Genomic DNA, 17,053 nt, shown 5'->3' on the forward strand with positions numbered 1-17,053 from the left:
TTTTTATGCCATAACTGTTTTGATGTCTCCTGATTATTCCCGTTGTTGATTAAGAGCTGTTCTGTGAAGATCCAAGGCATTCAGGAGTGTGATGGGATTAAATGGGACACTGTAATGACCCTGTTGTCGGAGTGGCTCATCACACAGACACAAGGCTGAGATCGGAGACTGGCGAAAACCCCCAAACCCTCTGTTGTAAACTAGGAGCACAATTTCATTATTGTTCATATTTATACGGAAAAAGAGAAAAAATGCATCTTTTTGTTAAAATTATCAGAAGAAAACACTGATAATATGGTAGCTTTCTTATTTTTTAATGCTTTCTTCTTATTAATGCACTGTGTCGTCTTAAATTTGAAGCTTTGAAATTATATTTGGATATTTTGAGTTTAATTTATTCAGGTATAAGCGACTAAAACTTTTCATGTTTCCACATTTGAACTAAATGTTAAGGAAATAACATATTAGCTGGTAATCCTAATCAGAAATAAATATAATATGCATCCACAAAGAATTATTTAGAAGTCTGATCTCCATTTGCATTTATATATTTTTAAATCTCACAGCATTTAATTAAGATTACTATCTGATGCCACAAAGCTGGGACTCTCTACATTTTTTATCAAAGCTGTTAGTTTGACAAAAAAATACTTAAATGACTCAAACCTCAATAAAAAATAGCAGAACATGAATTCATCTGGTGAAGAAAAAAAAAATCATGGTATGTTTCCTGTAAAATCTGTTGCCTCTGTCCATGGTGCTGAAGTCTGAAAGCTTTAACGCTAGCTTTATTTGACAGGTATTAGTTACTTACACTGAAGTAAAAATGCTGTTTTTATTTGCTCTTTACATTTTATTGTGGCTTTAATCCTCCTGCCTTCGTGCGTAATTGGAAACTATACTCCAGTGTTTGGCCTGAGCGTTTCAAGTGCTCACTTCTGGTTCAACTTCCTGTCTTTGTTTTAAAGATTAATATCCATGTAGAGTTGCTGTTTTTAAGCTTGACATAATGTAATATATTTAATGAATATTTTCACACTTTTGCTGTTTCACCCTCATCAAAATGTTTTGGTGTAATGGCCAGACGACTGAGGAGGACAAAGGGCGAGTCGATGGGAGTGCAGCTGATGGCTGCGTTGTGATTAAAGACACCAAATTACGGCAATGAACAGTGTCGTAATTACATTCCTTAATCACATTCAGGAGCTCTAATTGCCTTAACGATGTGTTTCATTATGTGAAGCAAGGTATTACAGTCGACAGTTTTCAAACACACTTGTTTTCGAATTAACGTATTATAGCACACCGTCATGGAAATCGTTTTAATAATCACAATAAAGGTCGCCAGGTTTTTTTTTCTATCTTTACTCGAGGAGCAGAAACATCTTTCTGCCTTGAGGCAAAATTCACCAGCCACGTCTGGCCTTCGCTCCCAAGACTTGGCGTCACTTACAGCTCAAGAAAAGAAAAACTTATCCGTTTTGACGGAGCAGAAAATTATTGACAACTAGTGAGAGTCCGAGACTGACAAATAAGAGCTGCATCACCCAAAACGTCGATGTTCCAATTTTATAATAAGAACATAAATATACTTTTACTTTCTTTGCTATAAAGCCATAGTAAAAATTCAGCTTCAGTGTGTATTCATCAATAAAAGTTTAGTTTGATTGCACTGACACTAAACTTCACATCAGATGAATAATCAGAAGTGTTTCTGTTGTTCAAAATATTTTAATAAAGCTTTTCAACACTGAAATACATACAAATGGCCCTCTTTGCTCATATAATAACTAAAGTATCTACAGTAATCCACATCTTGACCTGACAACGCGATTCATCTGAAGACCTCGATCATCTTGTGTGAGAAGAGAAAAAAACGCAAAGGATACAACAACTAAGAAAAAAGACTACAGTGTGCAATGCAAGCAAAAATATCCAATATAAATATCCAAATTAATAAATTACAAAAGACACACCGAAACACCTGAAACACCTTGAGTCAGGTTCTCTAAATTTTTCTGAAATTTTATTATATCACAGTGCCCCAAAAAAGAATTGTAATAGGCGTGCGCAACTATTAACAAGTGTCTGGATTAGCACATAAATATCTGACTGATTAAACGACTTATCTATATCATCTATTTCATTTAACTTTTCCTTGTTCATGACATTCCACGTGCTCAATAGAAAAGTTCATGAAAACAGGCCTTGAACCAGTAAGCAAAACAGCAAATGTCTCTGAGGTGACTGAAAGGAACAAAACCGCTAAATAAATAGGGAAGCAGCAGAAAGTGAGGTTGGACTAACGCTCCAGGAAGGTGTCCATCTGTTTAAGTGAAAAAGTCGCAGGTTGTCAGGTCACCCAAATCTCCAAAAGGGTCCATAACAGAGCAAGTGATCAACAGCTCACTCAACACTTGCAGCCACTCTTACATACAGGCCTACTGTACTTGTGTTTGGTCTTCACTGTCATTCATACCAGCACTTTAAGGATGATGTATATACACAATCAAGTATTGTTTGAACAAAAAAGCGCTTTTTGAATGCATTTAGTAAATATTATAAAAGTATTCATCGGCATTACTTCTTTGTCTCTAGCCTACTGACTTCAACAACAGTAGCCTCACAGGTTCCCCTCTCCAAAAGTGTTCTTAAAAGTGGTGTCTGCTCTCTCCTGTGCTTCTCTGAGTCTTTGTCAGGCGCAGTTAAGGCTTGTCAGTGCACTGTTTGCAGAGGCTGGAGGTGGCGTTGTTGAATAGGGCACATTTGTCAGGGCAGGAGGACGCAGCCACCCCGGTGGGGAAGGGATATCCAGGCGGCTGCTCGTACGCGCCCAAGCCGGGAGCTGCGAGGGCAGTGGTGGCCGGTATCGAGGCAGCAGAGATGGCTTGGCCCTGGTTAAGATACGCCACTAGCCTCCTCATCTCCTCCAGAGCCTGCGCCTGCATGAGGATGTAGTTTTTGGCGAGCAGCAAAGTGGCAATTTTGGAGAGTTTCCGCACTGACGGGCTGTGCGCGTAAGGGATGACCCCTCTGAGCTCATCCAGCGCGTCGTTCAGATCGTGCATCCGTCGTCTTTCTCTGGCATTGATGTTTAGCCTCAGTATTTTCTGCTCTTTGGTTTTCTTACCTCCTTCTCCTTTCCCCGCGGGCACCGTCCGCCCGTCGGCCAGAAGGACCATGTCACACCTGCCGTCGCTGTCATCGTCGGGACTCTGCTCTCCGCCGCTGCTCTCCGCCGCCGAGGTCCTGTTGGCGCTCTCACCGAAATTGACGCACAAAGATCCGGTCGGCAGACCCAGTGGCCCCCCTCTACCTCCTGCCAGTCCTCCCGGCTGAATCGAGTCTTGATCGGTCTGGTCGAAGCAGCTGATCGGTGACTGGCGGTCTCTGGCTGGTAGTTCAATGCCGGCCGACGACCTGAAAGGGTCCATTTTTTTAGTGGACACGGCGCTGAGAGTTTTGTGAAAAATGTCCCCTGCACCGCCGTTCAAGTTCATCCTTCTGTCCATAGCCTCGTGGGTTCCGCGTTGTGGCAGGCAGCGGTCGCTTCTGGAAACTCTTTGCGCGCCTCTATGAGTTTCTTCCTCTGTTTGTCCTTTACGAGTGGAGTTGTGTGTCAGTGGTGAAGTTGCAGGCTCGCTCGACTTGTCAGCTGAGGTGTGGAGACGAGGAGGAGACTCGTGTAATAAGTGCTGCTCTCTCCTGCCTCTCTCTCTCTCTCTCTCTCTCTCTCTCTCTCTCTCTTTCTTTCTGTGTCTCTGATTCACCTTCACCGGATCTCCACGATGATCCTCGTTACGCACGAGACGCCTGAGTCTTTTTACATCATTATCTCGAGGCGGGTTATTAAAAAGGATTCGCCTATTGGGATAGAGACACCCTCTCCCCCTCTCACTTTCTACCCAATCAGGTTAACGTTTTAATTAATGGCATTTAAACGATGACAAACAATACCGCGTGCGCTCCGTCTCTCCCTTTGAGTATATGTATGTGTGTGTGTGCGCGTGTTCACGGCTCTTTCTAACGGTGTTTTTAGAAAGCCCTCTGATCATGAAATGACCTCCTTCAGTGGTTTATTTGTGACATTTTCTCATGTTTCAGTAGAAAAGTTGTAAATCAAAGTAATGCTTGCCTTTTGTCAGTCTCTTAATATTTGGGAGACTTGAGTTTGTTTATCTGAACAGCTTAAAATCATATAGATTATTTGTTTAGCGTGTTTGCCTCTTTCCTTTCTTTTGTCACACTTTTAGCTCCTCTTTTTAAGTGTGGCACCAAAACCTTCCCTTGAATTCAGAGAAAGACCAGGCCTATTGTTATCAAACTTGGCAGGAGTTCCTGCTCCAGACTTGAGGTAAATTGATGATATATTGTGTCTGAGAACCACAACCCAAATTTCATTTTGCCTGAATGCAGGTTTTTAGTTTAAGTCCCCCAAAATGTACATGAATGTCTACGTTTTACTATTGTAGTGTCCCCTCAGTTTTCCCATGACAGAGCCTGCACTTGGAACAAGATTTACTTATGGTCATACTGCCATCTACTGGTATGAGTAATGTAGTACACCTATGAAAAATCAAACAGCATGAAGATCAACAACTAAGCTTTAATCAGCTGTCTTTAACCCTTCAATTCCTTAGATATGACATAATTACTGAATGCATACTGTAGGGACAAAGACAATCTAAATTTTTAAAATTCAGTCAACATCTCAAGGTTTCCAATTATACTGAATATTTCACCAATTTTGGGGTGACATGTAAAACTGATGGCTACAGACAGGTGACAAATTAAAGCAAAAACCTGAATAAATGAATAGAGGAACAAATCAAATGCAGATGCTCACTCATAGATGCACTTAATTGCAATTAACATCTAATCATGCTCTCTGGCATTTGTAAAAATGCCTAGCAGGCCCAGTTGATCCTGTTTTTCTCTTGAAGATTTGGACGGATGTGTTGGACAGCGCTCTCCACCACCATCATAAAAACACCAAATGAGGGGATATCTTAAAGAAGAATGGTGTTCATACCTCCAGTAGAATCAATGTCAGCTCGTATGGAAGTACTTCTGGCAACATATGGACAATTTATGCTGGTTTTAACTTTAATTTGTCACCTGAACTGTACGTCTTTAATTTAAAGTAACCATAAGCAGTTGTGGGTTTGAATATTTCACTCAATAAAAGCATGATAAAGGTTCACCAAAGTCCTGGAACAAGCAGATGCAGAATGCACAGTATGTGATGTTGCACAGTGGAAAAATGTATTCTCTAACTGGGATGCTGCTTAAAGGGACGCTCCACCGGTTTTACACATGAAGGTCAATTTACTTGTTGTGAAGGGGGTGCTGCTCAGCCTTTGACAACAGTAGAACAATGTCTTTTAATTTTGTGATTGATGGCATCACGTGTTACCTCAGATTGGGCTCAGAATTATAATAGAGAGCTTGTTTTGCAAACTAGGGTCATGAAGTTTTGAAGGCACGTGAATTTGCAGGCAGGGAGGGGTTTAATGAAAGACACCTGAGTTGCGTTATGGATGTTATGGACATTGTTGGCCTCTGATGCATTTATTTTGAGAATTAAAAAAATATCTGACTGCTCCTTTAAAAGCCTTGTAAATGTTTTGGAGATATATCTGGCTCATATGAGTTTATAGAAACAGCTGCAGAGCGTCTGTGGGCGGTGGAGCTGTCAGCGTTGCTGAACATGCTGATAGCTCCACAGTTTATACCTCAGCTATATTTCCAGTCCAAAGAAGTCACACACAAACTCCACAGGTGTCTCTTAAGTTCAGCGTAGCCCAGGGAACCCTACAGTTAACTAAGATTCAACGTGACGGACTCTGTAACTGCTTGCACAAAAACACATTCTTCTTCCCCTCTTGCACAAAAAGCCATTTCAGTAATTACTCTCCCCCAGGAGCCATTTGTAGATACAGACTGCAATGCATTAAGGGCAAAAATCTCCTACTTCCAAGTTACCATGGCTAGTTACCATGGCATGTCCATATTAAAGGTACCTTTAGCAATAATTACAATTGACCCATGCCAGTTGAAACCACAGTGAATATGGTGCGGATTTTTCCACCCTCTGAGATGGTGCCTCGGCAGCTACGTATTGTTTAGTTAGAATAGAGCTTTGTGGGAAAGTCTGCTCTGCCTCCTTTAGTATGTCACACTCTGAAGACGTTAAAGTTTGCCAAAGGTGAGAAGAGTTGTGTTCAGAATCTGTGTGCGTCCTTTATTAACAAGAAGAGGGAAACAGAAGAGAATTTTGAGATGTTTCAATGTAGAAAGCTACACAATCAACTCAGTCTTTGTTCACATGCTTGTCAGTTTCAGCTTGTGCTCGTTAGCTGTTGTAAAATTTTAAATTGAGGGTTAATGACTTGTAACTTCAAAAAAATACTCCATTGCAAGATTTCACTTATCTTGACAAAAACTGGTCAGTTACAAAATTGTTCAGTAAAAAATAGTGTTGACCTACAAGCTGTGATTTTAAGTCAGTTCCCTAGAAACAGACAAGTCCTTTTTTGTGAAAATGAAAACCTCAGTTACTATAAACGCAGAAAAATGTTCCTCGGCTGTTCTTTGGCATTGGTCGAGGTGCTATATAGCACCACTGTCACTGGTTCTTCAGCTTCACTTAGTCTTACTGGGGAAAGAATTCAAACACTACATTGAGATAGCCTACAAACCTTGTATTTCCAGAGGATAACACGTTAAAGCAGTGGCTGTCAGCCTTTTTGCATGTGCACAGGTATATTCCAGGTTTGAAAAGGTAACATAATGTGTTTCCCAGAAAGCATTTAGTGCAGGATTCTGGATCGTTTAAGCAAACATTTCATCAGAAATAAATGATTCATTATTATTCATATTTTAAGTGAAAGTATCATTTCAAGCATATTTACTTGTCCGTGATATTATCTAGCATTGAATGATGCTAGATAATATCACGGACAAGACTCAAAAAATTCAAACAGTCTAGTACTATGTGGCACCTCTAATGGTCCTGTGTGGCATTATTTGACAAATGTGCTGTATAGCACCTTTAAAAAATGGTGCTATACAGCACCAAAACAGGTTTCCCTATGATTACAAGCTAAAGAACCACTTTTCAGTATTGTTCAGACTCATTTTTGTTTTGAGTGTAATAAACAGGATTGTCCAATTAAATCCCAACTCCCACATAGTGATTTTTAACAGTGACACTGGTCTAGTGTCCACCCTCCGTCACGTGGCAGGTGCTATCCACCACATGTTTTCACAATACTGATGGCCACCTAATTTTTGGCATTCAGTATAATAATACTTTGTTTTGAAAATTATTTATGCAAAATCCTTCTTGTAGTGGAAGAAATAACTCTTCAAAAGCATACCAGCTGTTCAGCTGAACATTTGAACACCCTGATACAACTGCTGGCACCCCTGGAGAAAATAATCAGAGGCTGATATAACTGTCTTTAAGAGGCTGTAGCGTGCTAATTTTAAGATAGCGCAAAGCTAGTGGTATATTTTGTGAAATTAGACAATATAGAGCATCCACTGGCACCATCCATGTCGGCATAGCTTGTCAGGAAGTGAGCCAAATTTTGCTCCCAAGTTAGGCTAAATTTTGACAAGGGCAAAAGTGGCATGGCCATTTTCAAAGGGTCCCTTGAACTTTCACCTCATGATGTCGAAATGACAGTTGGTTCTATGGGTACCTGTGACTCTCCTTCAAGCTTGAGAGGGCTTGTTCCCAGTAAATGTTTTGTGTTCTTACCATAAATCTACTCCTTTAAATTAAATCTGCTTATTTGTCTTTTATGAAAAAAGGACAACCGGCCTATTTGAAGAACAATGCATTGACTAACATGTGTAAACGGATACATGACACATTCAAACAGGATTGTTGTGGAACTCAAAATGTTAACTGCACTGCTGTTAGTGTGCGTATGTTAGATAATTAGTAACAGGAAACCTAAGTATATTAATATATGATTCCTTAACTCGTCTATATACTTAAACATTATAACATAATTCTTGAAACTCAATTATGGCTTTTAGTTTTGGTGATTTTCAGATGCCCCATCTCACCACCCCTGTGAAAGCTTTCTGGGGGCGCCACTGCAGCTGTTAGATGGAGCCGATTCACACAAGTCTTCAGCTACATTTACGTCTTTAAGTAACTTGTGATTTCATGCTGAATTCACATTATATTTTCACCATGTTAGGTGTTGAGTGTTCCTGTCAAAGCTGTTCTCTGCAGCTGCATCTCAAACACAATTGCTCAGCACGTTCAAGGTCAATGTTTTACCCCTTTTCCAGCATATTTCAATTAGCGTATGTTCAGTCTCTCTGCTGAGGCTCCATGAGAGGCCATCAGGGCAGAATACTTGAGGAGTTATGATCTAACGAGTGGCCGAGACAGTCGCTTTATCCTGAGACAGCAAGAGAACACCTTCATGGCCAATCAGGTCCGGCTAATGAGACAAGATGGGCCAGGACGGTGCCACAGCCATTACAGCCACAGTCTGTCAGCACTTTGGTAATGAAGAGACCACTGAAGGCAAAACTGTGTTAGAAAAGAGAACAAGCATCAATTTAGAGCGGGACAAAAGAGAAGTTTAGACACAGGAGCATGACAGGAAGTGTGCGAACCATTAATGAAGCTTCCACACAGACAACATGATTTATAGTGTATTAAAGGTCCAGTGTGTAGGATTTCAGGGGAGAGATGGAATATAGGAAGTCTTTTTTTCTAGTATATAATCACCTGAAAATAAGAATCCTTGTGTTTTTGTTACCTTAGAATAAGATGTTTGTATCCACATAGGGAGCGAGTCCTCGTTTATGGAGATTGCTGTGTTGCATCGTCATGTCTCTACAGTAGCCCAGAACAGACAAGCCGAACACTGGCTCCAGATAGGGCCATCTGCAGCAAGCAACATCGGAAAACCACTGATGTGTAATGTGAAACTGCTTTATTCAGTGTTTTTACTGGCTTGAATCATCAGTGGTCGTAGGATCTATACTGAAAATGTACATACGGACAAAAGCAAAAAAATGGATTGCGCCAAAAAATATTTGCCAATTTCTAAACTCAGGCTTCCACCTCGCCATCTGTGTCGCTAATTTCCAGTCTCCAAATTGTTCATAAGCATGGGTCAAAGTTTCTCCCGTCAAGTCTGTTTTTATAGATCCCAACTTTTCTGTGGGAAGTGGCGTACGCCTCTTTCAGGCCTCGTTTTGTGCGTACGCAATGTTTATAAATGAGACTCCTGGTGCTTTTGTTTTGGAGAAGAAGAGACCTCTGCAGATAATTCGACTCTAGGTGAAAACCTCTCGAGTGTCTCCATCTTAAGCAGGTGGTGAGCGAGCAGCCTGTCTCTGACATGCCTAACAGCGTTGGAGAAAGACTGATTTGTAATGTAGAGCTACTTTATTCAGTGTTTTTACTGGCTTAAATCTACAGGTGTGTTTGTTTTAGAGAGGAAAGACCTCTGCAGATAACTCGGCTCCCAGTAAAAACCTTGTGAACAATGAATACTGAAGGAATTCAGCTGGTTGTTATCAGCAATCCTCACTGCTAGACACAACTATATCCCCCTAAATCTTACACACTGAAACTTTAAGGGTTGTCAGACTGCATCACAAGCACAGAAATGGCATGGCGTGGCGTGTTACATGTTGTTTCATCTTACCCCCCCTTGAAAGTGGAGGCACAACATATTTAAGTATTTATTTGAAAAGCCTTAAATGCATTAGAAAAGTATAATAGACTATTTCTTTTGCAGGTTTCCCGAGGTCAGACTGATAAAATTAGTCACAGTGTAATTCATTCAACTATTTTTCAACATTTTAAATGTATCTCATGCATCCAGATGAACAGTGTTTTCGATTTTCACCACAAGAGGGCAGGCGATGACTTGTAATGGGGGAACCAGCTGATGCCGGAGCAGCTGAGGGTGAAGCAGGAGCTTGATGAACATGCTTTATGGCAAGCTTGTGGATTTCATTCAACTTTGAAGATTTCGGTTATCAGTGGGAGCCAGACTCTCGGGCTGTAGAGTCCTGATATGAAATTTCAATTTTGTCATGTGGCGCTCTACATGGAGACCCACCAGTGAACCATATTCATGACATGACATGTAGGCTGCACTATTTATTCTGTAAGGGAACAAATTGCAGTTTCATTTAAGGTGAACCCGAGTCTGACTTCTTAGATGGTTCTGATTGTGGATCAGTGTCCCTCCTTCTTTCACTCATGTCTTTTTAAAGACTGTAGCACTTGATCACACGCATCATAGATTAATGCTCGACTTTTTTTTGCAGCTTCTATTTAGGACTCTAACTGGCAGTAAATCTCTCTTCATTTAATTATTTTCGAATATAGATTAACTCTCGCATTTTCTCCCACCCTGCTCGCTGTAGCGTTGATTGTTTTCACCACTCATTGCTTATTTGAAGGATTAAAGGAAATAAACATTAATGAGTTGGTGAAATGAGTGGATAAACCCCCCCTCCCCATCAGGCCTCTCTTCCATCCATCACTCCTCCCGCCATTCTCGGCGATGATATTCATTAATCAAGATCTGATTATTGCCTGCTGTCAAAGTGCGCAAAATGGAGCATGCGTCTTTCTCTCTGTGTCTTAACTGGCAAAATGAACAAACGCACTGCTTTTTAAAAACAGCCTAGATGGTGTGAGGTATAGCTGCACGAATTTTATCACAATTTCTGTTTGTCAAATTCTCAACTCGGGAAGAAGCATCACCCTCCGTCATAATATAACCGAGTGCGGCGCCCTTGAACGCCACTAGGCGACACACTAAGATAGGAGGATGTTATTGCATCCGGCGCACATGCCTTAAGAATCTCTCAGCTGCTGCACTGTGTTCATCAGTTCTGTCAAAAGGTTTGTTGGACAGCATTTCCAAACCTCTTTATATTAATTCACCCGGGCATCTGAGTTCGTATCTGCCGAGGTCCTTAGCCCACCTCCCTCCCTCATTTACATCCCACACCGGCGGCACCGTGCTTATGGAAATTAATATGCAGATCAAATAAATCACAGTGTAATATCCTTGTCAGGAGAGGCCTTTTAGGTTATTGCAGGTTGGCGTAGATTGGAGCTGCTTCACTGCGAGAATGACCGTTTTAAAAAGTGTTTTTTCTTTCTCAAAGCAAGTGGCAGAAAATGTGTCGCTAGAATAAGATGTTCAGTTTTACACTGCAGATCTGCTCAACACATATCTCCACATAAGCGACAGTATATTGGGTTTAATTGGGGTGGTCTTTTTGTTTAAGGTTTTATGCGTTATGGCAGAAACGGCCGTGGAAAGCATTACACCACTGTCACACTCTGCACATTTTTGCCTTTATGATTTAATTAATGAATTAAGACTACTGGCTTGATGCAATGACTACACTAGGATTTTCTGATACCCTCTCATATCCTTGCTTGTGTGTGTGTGTGCGTGTGTGTGTGTGTGCAGTTCATATGTCGCCGGGTCCGGTCTGCATTCCTGTACTACAGTAAAAAATAGTTGAGCCATTTCCGCTTGTGTACCGGCAGGCGAGTGAAACAAAAGGCTGATCGGCCGTGCGCAGATTTCAGCACCACAGAAGGTGGACAGCGCTCTCGGGAAGCCTGTGTGTGGATGGACAGCTCCCATCGACACACACTCATACACACACACACTGGAGCATTCACATGCATGTTCACATAAAACACAGAGCTGTAAATGGTTGTGTGGATTCACTTTATTGTTGGACCGAGGGGGAAGGAAACAGTACATGCGTAAATGTGTCACAGTCTGACACTACAGAAGCAAACCTTCACTGTGAGAGCGTCACTAATACTGTTTTTAAAAAAATGCCATTAAAAGATGAGATGTGTTCCTTGGATTTGCAGACATCTGAAGAAAGAAGGATCATCTCTTGGCATTCACCGCGTGCCTTAATTGTAAGACATTAAATCAAGGTCCGCTGTGAACACGGAGAGACACAACCCGCTCGTCTGTGTGTGTTCGCGTGTGTGTGTTTGCATGCATGTGTGTGAGCAGCTGGATTCACTCTGCTGTGGGAAACGGCCAGACACCTCAACATCTCCGTAAAACCTGTCATTACAAATATAATCAAATAATTTCACAGCCTTTGAGGCCTGCGTTGTGAGACTAAAAACTGCACTGGGATGTCAAGTTTGGCCCAAAATGGAAAAATAAAAATTCCAAGCACGGGTCCAAAGAGATGAAATCCTCTCCCGGTTGTCGTGCAGGCCTACCTTATTATGTAAAAACATTCAATTGGAGGAACAAGAGGTTAGGTTACAGGGTGACTTAAACGCAAAACAGCCAGTGGGTGGTTTTGCGTGCAAAATAATGATACGTCCCAGGCCGCTTGTGCAGGCGAAAAAGGACTCCGTGTGATGCTTTCCCGTCGACTGCTTTGTCCAAAACTGCAGAAAGCGTTAAAGTCCTCCATTATCCCATAATGCACCTACAAACAAAAAAAGAAAACACAAAATGCGTCATGAACTTCACATGGAAATGCAGGTGACAAAACCTTGTATTCCTCATTGACCTGGAAAAAAATGAGGATCAGTTGGCGTCCATGAAACAGAAAAAAAGTCCACGTCCAGAATATTGATTTTCCTAGTCACATAGGGTACGCATTTTTTTCTCCCAACACACACCGCACACATACACATACACACTGTAGCCTCTACTTGCGGGTCACACGTTGAAACTGCCGCAAATCGCAAACGGGGCATCTGAAGAGCCTTGGTAACTGCGGTTGTCCTGAACACAGCGGTGCTCTATGTGTACGCGTCCCTGCACGCGCGTCTCCCAACAGAAAACTGACCGGGACACCGACACCGAGCAGGGCAGCGCGAGCCCAGCACCGACACCGACACCGACACCGCCTAAATGGGACTGATCTCTCTCTCGTCCGGTCTTTTCCTCTGACTTTGGGATTAATGGTGCTCCAGCCAAACAAATGAGGCATCTGCCTTCAGCACAAGAGGATTGGGATGAGGGGGGGTTGGGGGGGTGGTGGAGGAAGGAGGGGGGTGTTGACGTCACCGGGCAAACAGATGTTCCTCTATATTACCCAGCGTCCTCCTCATGACTACCCCGTGTCCTTGAAACTAGGAGGGAAATTGACGACTTCCTATTCGGAGTATTAACGACTATCGCCGAAATGTGTTAATAGTTCTGCAGTTAGTGTGTGTGTGTGTGTGTGTGTGTGTGTGTGTGTGTGTGTGTGTGTGTGTGTGTGTTGTGTTGTGTGCGCGGCCCGGCAGAGGAAATGCCAACAATGGCCCCGCAAATTGTGAAGCCCCAAATCTGGCATTGGCTGTGAACGGTTATGCAACATTGCACTATTCAAAAAATGAGAACACGCGTGTACGTAGGCTGCACGCACGCACACAGTACAGACTCACACTCATGCACGGGCATGCGCACATGCACTCTTCTCTGCACACTTACACACTCACTCACACAGGGATGAGGGAGGGATGCTCGTGTCATCCTGAGCCTGCTGTTTGATGTGAGTGCAGTTTAACCAATACTGTATTTTGCTCGATGTGATGAGCTGCACCTGAATTTCAGTCCTTGAAATAAGATTTAAAATGTGACACTGAATACACTCTGTATCTGTCACTGTGAGCGTGATGGAGAAGTGTACGTTTCTGCTTTGAAATGCGCATTAAAAGACAAATTACTCCCATACTAATTACGTTATTGTATGGGGGCTGACACAGATAGGAGATCCATGCCATTATAAACCAGTATAATCTGCAGTGGTGCAGACTACAGATATTTGCATATCTCCTCATGTAGGCTAAAAACTGCTGAATATCAAATGTCAGTGCTGTCTAATCACAATTAGGAGCCACATACCTGCTTCCCCATCAGAGCCTCCCGGAGCCTCTGAGCTCACCATACTGGGAACCAGTTCTACATCTGACAGCCCGTGTTTCACCACTAAAGAGCGAAATCCACTGCGTGTGAAGCAGTGTGGTGAAAATGACGAGGCGCAGGCTCGTGGATATGGCAATTGCAATGCATTACCCACTCGCTATAACAGAGAGGAGAGGGATGCAGAAACAAAGGGAAACGCCATTTTAGACGGAAACGTCCCCATCACCCTGAAAAAATCCGGCGACTCTCGCGCCGGCCCTCGTTTTGGAGCTCCATCGTCAGCACATCACCACATTTCGGGTCCCTGTGTGTATCTGGCCACCGACAGGAACACGACCCCTATTGTCCTTAAGCACCGCGCAACGAACAAACGATGTGGCTCACAAACCCACCGTCCTCTTTACCCTTCTTATTGATTATGCAACCGTCGACATAAAACGATCTGTCCAGCCCGCGCGTGTTTTGGTGATGCTTTTCGATCGCCTCTTTTTGTTAGCTCTCTTCCCAAAGTGCTTTATTCCCTAAAGCCCGCAATAACAATGGCAAGTGCAACGTGCATGAGGAAGCGTACAGAACACCTCTCTGCAGATACAAAACGATCACCATCCTCCTCTAATCTATTGAAATACATATCCTACTAACGTTTGAAGCAGAAAATACACATTCAGGTTATTAATAATTGATCAAAGGCTCGAGCATAAAGCAAACGCAAGCATCAGATACTCACCATGATATGGTCCACGCCATATGGTGGATCCCAGAACACTGTGCTCTGCTAATATTTATCCGTTTCTCTCACTTCATTCTAGCTTTAATACTTCACTGCAGGTCTTTACATCACGGAGGCAGTAGCTTGTATTCCCGGTTCCTTTCGGCGTAGCGGCGGACAAGCAAAGACTCCGTTTGGCGAGAAGCTGATACTACCAATGAGAGCGATGCTGTAGCCTCTGCAAAGCATGGCTGCGCTTTCTCGCTTTTTTTTCAAAAGAGGGCAGGTCGTTCTGTGCATTACAATAAAATCTCTCTCTCTCTCTCCTTTCCTCTCTCTCTCTCTCTTCCCCCCCTCACATGCACACGCGCACACACGCTTTTATACATACAAATGCGCGCTCGCTCACACTGACACGCAAATATAGCCTATCCTGTGCGCGCTCTGGAAAATCTATACATCTGGTGTTTTTATATATTATGATTATTTCTATTTGATTATTTCCATGCATGTTGCTGCTGTTAACCAGATTCCCATTGTGCAGTGTAACACTGTGCTGCAGGCCTGTTTTAGTTTTATATGTGCAGCAATAACTATAACATAATCTAGTGAAGCTCGACATTAGGAGTGTGTGTAGCGGGATCGTCGCCTTGCCGGCCACAATTAATCATGTTTAATGCCGTTTGTCTTGAGAGGTCCATTAGTGCGTTGCAGTTTCACGCATGAGGCCGCTGGATTGCAACTCAATTTCTATAGGCTGTGTTGAGCCTGCCCAGACAAACTGAGGGGCATTTTACAGCAAGAATAAGAAGAAATGTGTCTGTAATGTGTTACAGGCCTATAATGCAAATACTCTTTCCCTTTTGAGGGCCAGTAAAGGGACAATTTTATTTCCACAGTTTGCACACTTTGCACACTACACATTTGGACATGCAAAAGCACAGAGGCTATGAAGGTAGTCTTGGTTTTGCGTTCAACATAGAGGCAGTCATTGATTGAAGCAAGTGGCAGTCCTGCACTGCTCGTTTGTATCTCCTTTACTTCCTGCCGTGATTGACTCCCAGGCAAAGATCCAATCGAAGCCAGGGCCCCATGTATGATGTCATTTGAGTAACCTCACTAACCCTGTAGCCAAGGCGGAACACACAGGCCCGCTAATGCCTACTTACCTCCAACCTATTAATATATATCTGATTCCTGCGTTAGAAATAGCCTGTAGGTGTTATTCACGGTCTGTTTCTTCGAGTTCTCTCCTTCTGTCATCCCATCCTCTGCACATCCATTCTCTCTTTCACAGTTTCACTCTGTTACTGTTTTATTGTTTCACTCTGTTACAGTGTTGGCCTTTGACGGCTGCAAGAACCCAGTCAGTGCAATGATGCAACGCTGGCGTGTGATGCAACACGGGCGAACACACCACTAACAGCGTTAACGTTTTGTCAACATTTTTATGCTTTATTTGAAGGGTTAGAGGGAAAGTCTGCCGGGGCTTGCGTCAGGCTACATATAGAGGGAAGTTTGAAAGCTGCGTTCTCTCCGGCAGAGAGGGGGGTAACGCTATTGTTCCTGCTGAAACAATGGGAGCTGCGGGGCGACATGCAGCGGTGCGCACATGAATGGCAGGGCTCTGGGATGTGTGTGGGTCAGTGGCCCGGGGTCTCCGTCCCAAAGCCCCTTTCCCAGCGCCTCACAATGAACCTGCACAAGGTCGGGGCTCCTAGGGGTCACAGGCCACCCCCTTTTGTCCCGCACTTCAAAACACATAAACATTTATTAATCAAGAGCCAGCCACTGGGCCCCCTGCTCGGAAAGGGGGGTGAGAGGGGTGGCGTGAAGAGGGGGGAAGAAGTGGGGGAGAAAGAAAGAAAGAACTAGTGGCTGCAGATGCAAATTCCATCATTTGGACAGAGGTGGAAGTTTGTAAAAGTTGCAGCCTAATAGAGGAAGTTGGGGCTCTGTGCAGGAGCGAGCCGGCGGATGGAAACACACAGACTGGATTTGGACTTATTATTAAACTGTGCCCCGTCCATCTGTCTTCACTCTTCTGTTGGATATGCGTGTAACGTCTCTGGGATGGGATTTCTGTCGCACAGTGACATGTTCTCCACACCTGAGGACTCAAAGGACAAACAGGGGGTACAGCCGCCTGCACAGCACTGAGCCGATCTGACGAAATTGCATAAAATAATGTAGTCAGTGGCAGCGCATTATCATAGTGAATACCATTCGTTTACATCAACACACACGGAGGCTGCAGGATCGAAACGCCCTTCATGTGCACAGCTTTTTTTTCACGCGGAGTCCACGTGAAGTAGTGCAAAACTCGAGCTATAAGGCGACATCGGAATGCTGTTTGTCTGTTCGTGCGTTTTCGATCAGTTATTTGTTGACAATAAAATCCCAAAGCAGGGCCTCCCTCTGCAGCACA

At 43.2% G+C, this 17,053-nt stretch overlaps 1 protein-coding gene and 1 long non-coding RNA gene across 2 annotated transcripts; both read right to left on the minus strand.

Annotated features, from left to right (window-relative positions):
- Positions 1–1,670: 1,670 nt before the first annotated feature.
- Positions 1,671–3,814, minus strand: bhlhe22 (basic helix-loop-helix family, member e22). The gene has a single exon (XM_050057333.1). The coding sequence runs from the start codon at positions 3,510–3,512 to the stop codon at positions 2,706–2,708; it is 807 nt and encodes a 268-aa protein (XP_049913290.1). The 5' UTR covers positions 3,513–3,814; the 3' UTR covers positions 1,671–2,705.
- Positions 3,815–11,733: 7,919 nt separating this feature from the next.
- Positions 11,734–14,951, minus strand: LOC126397810 (uncharacterized). Its single transcript, XR_007570715.1, has 2 exons — positions 14,644–14,951; positions 11,734–12,486 (listed from the first exon to the last, which is right to left on the minus strand). It is a non-coding gene; the product is annotated as an uncharacterized LOC126397810 (long non-coding RNA).
- Positions 14,952–17,053: the final 2,102 nt, after the last annotated feature.

This window comes from Epinephelus moara, chromosome 11 (genome assembly GCF_006386435.1).
Source record: "Epinephelus moara isolate mb chromosome 11, YSFRI_EMoa_1.0, whole genome shotgun sequence".
Classification (NCBI taxonomy): domain Eukaryota; kingdom Metazoa; phylum Chordata; class Actinopteri; order Perciformes; family Serranidae; genus Epinephelus; species Epinephelus moara.